The 1,477-nt window shown below is 36.7% G+C and overlaps 1 protein-coding gene across 1 annotated transcript in view; it reads right to left on the bottom strand.

Annotated features, from left to right (window-relative positions):
• The window catches only part of MAP4K5 (mitogen-activated protein kinase kinase kinase kinase 5), a 54,666-nt gene that overhangs the window by 20,391 nt on the left and 32,798 nt on the right, over nucleotides 1-1,477 (bottom strand). The window contains exons 7-9 of the mRNA XM_057384010.1: nucleotides 1,419-1,466; nucleotides 1,287-1,329; nucleotides 40-112 (exon numbers count right to left, since the gene is read on the bottom strand). Of these exons, the coding sequence (XP_057239993.1) occupies nucleotides 40-112; nucleotides 1,287-1,329; nucleotides 1,419-1,466 (164 nt within the window). The remainder of the gene's footprint in view (nucleotides 1-39; nucleotides 113-1,286; nucleotides 1,330-1,418; nucleotides 1,467-1,477) is intronic.

Genomic DNA, 1,477 nt, shown 5'->3' with positions numbered 1-1,477 from the left:
AATACAGAGCTTTGCACAGCAATCCAAGTGGGTTCTCACCAGTATGGAGTGCCAATAAAGGATTTCCTCTTTGCGATGGTGGCGGTGATTTTTGCTGCYACCCCAAAGTCAGCTGGAAAATAAAATAAAAAATAAAATCATCAGAGCCTTAGAAATCATAGTTTAAGAACCCAATCTTACTGTCTAAATTAGATTATCTAAATTAAAAATTCATTCAGGGCAACAGTTAAAGATCAATAATAAGATCATGAATATCTTCATTAATACGATTTCAAATCAAAATAATTTTCTTTCTACACACAGTTCCTCTCCTAGGTAATTTTTCCATCTCACAACACATTAACCAGCATTTGTGGATATTTAATTTATGAGGAAAAATATCATCAAGCCTTGGGAAAGGTACATTTTGTGTGTTATTTATGAAGGAATGGTGATGGGGCATTTGTTCTCTGTTTAGGGACAATCATCCCTTGTCCTCAGAGCTCCCAAACATCAGGTGGTGTTGCAGAGCCAAAAATCATTTCAATCCATTTTATTTTGATTGATTTGTGGTATGAAAGCTGCAGGATAACTTGGGAAAATCCAGCCAGCCAAAAGGGAGGCACCATGTGAATCCCAAGTTTAATGCAGGGAATCTCCTCTCAGGGTCAAGATTTAATTCCTAATTTTTTCATTCTTAAAAAAGCTGTTTTTTCCCAACACAGCATTCCTGTTCTCTACAAAGGTGTTGAACTGCCCAATTCCAGTGGGATGATGACATCCCATGGAAATTTTTCCCCACAGATGTCAGAGTTTTGCTCTTTAGTAGAAATGCCCAACACCACACCCAAATCCAGGATCAGATCCCATTTTTCCAAAGGCTCCCAAGCTCTGGAGATGTTCTCCTACCCAAGAGATCCTCAGAGACTCTGAGGAACAACTGCTGCTGTTGCCAAAAATAAAAACATTGACATCCAGGTAATGCCAGCCTGGAAAAWTCCAGGAAAATYTGGGAGGTTTCAAGGATTTGTGGCTGAATAATGAAATTATCTAAAATTTTTTGACAGAATGCAAAACTTCTCATCTCCAATGTAGCCAAGGATGGATCCACACTTCATCATCTGCTGTCCCAAACAATCATGGAATCATTAATTTGGAAAATTAAATCATTTAAATCCTTTAAATAATTTAAATCATTTAAATCATGGAATCCAAGTATTCCCCATGTCCCCAAGTGCCACACCCAGGTGGCTCTTAAATCCCTATTAATTAATTAATTAACTAATTATAAAATTCAGACAACTTACCTAATTTAACATCTCCATGGTCTGTTAGTAAAATGTTTGCACCCTAAAACAAAAGAAGTTAAAAAATCTTTATCAGGGATATTTTTCCTGCACCAGGAACTGCAAAATAAATTTCTCCAGGTTCCAAGTTACCTTTATRTCTCTGTGCATTTTGCCCTTCATATGTAAATAAGCAAGACCCTGGAAAAAAA

This window comes from Malurus melanocephalus, unplaced genomic scaffold (genome assembly GCF_030028575.1).
Source record: "Malurus melanocephalus ecotype Western Australia unplaced genomic scaffold, MMel_1.1 scaffold_675, whole genome shotgun sequence".
In the NCBI taxonomy this organism is placed as follows: Eukaryota; Metazoa; Chordata; class Aves; order Passeriformes; family Maluridae; genus Malurus; species Malurus melanocephalus.
Note: the sequence above shows the minus strand (reverse complement) of the source record. Positions and strands in the feature narration are given on the sequence as shown.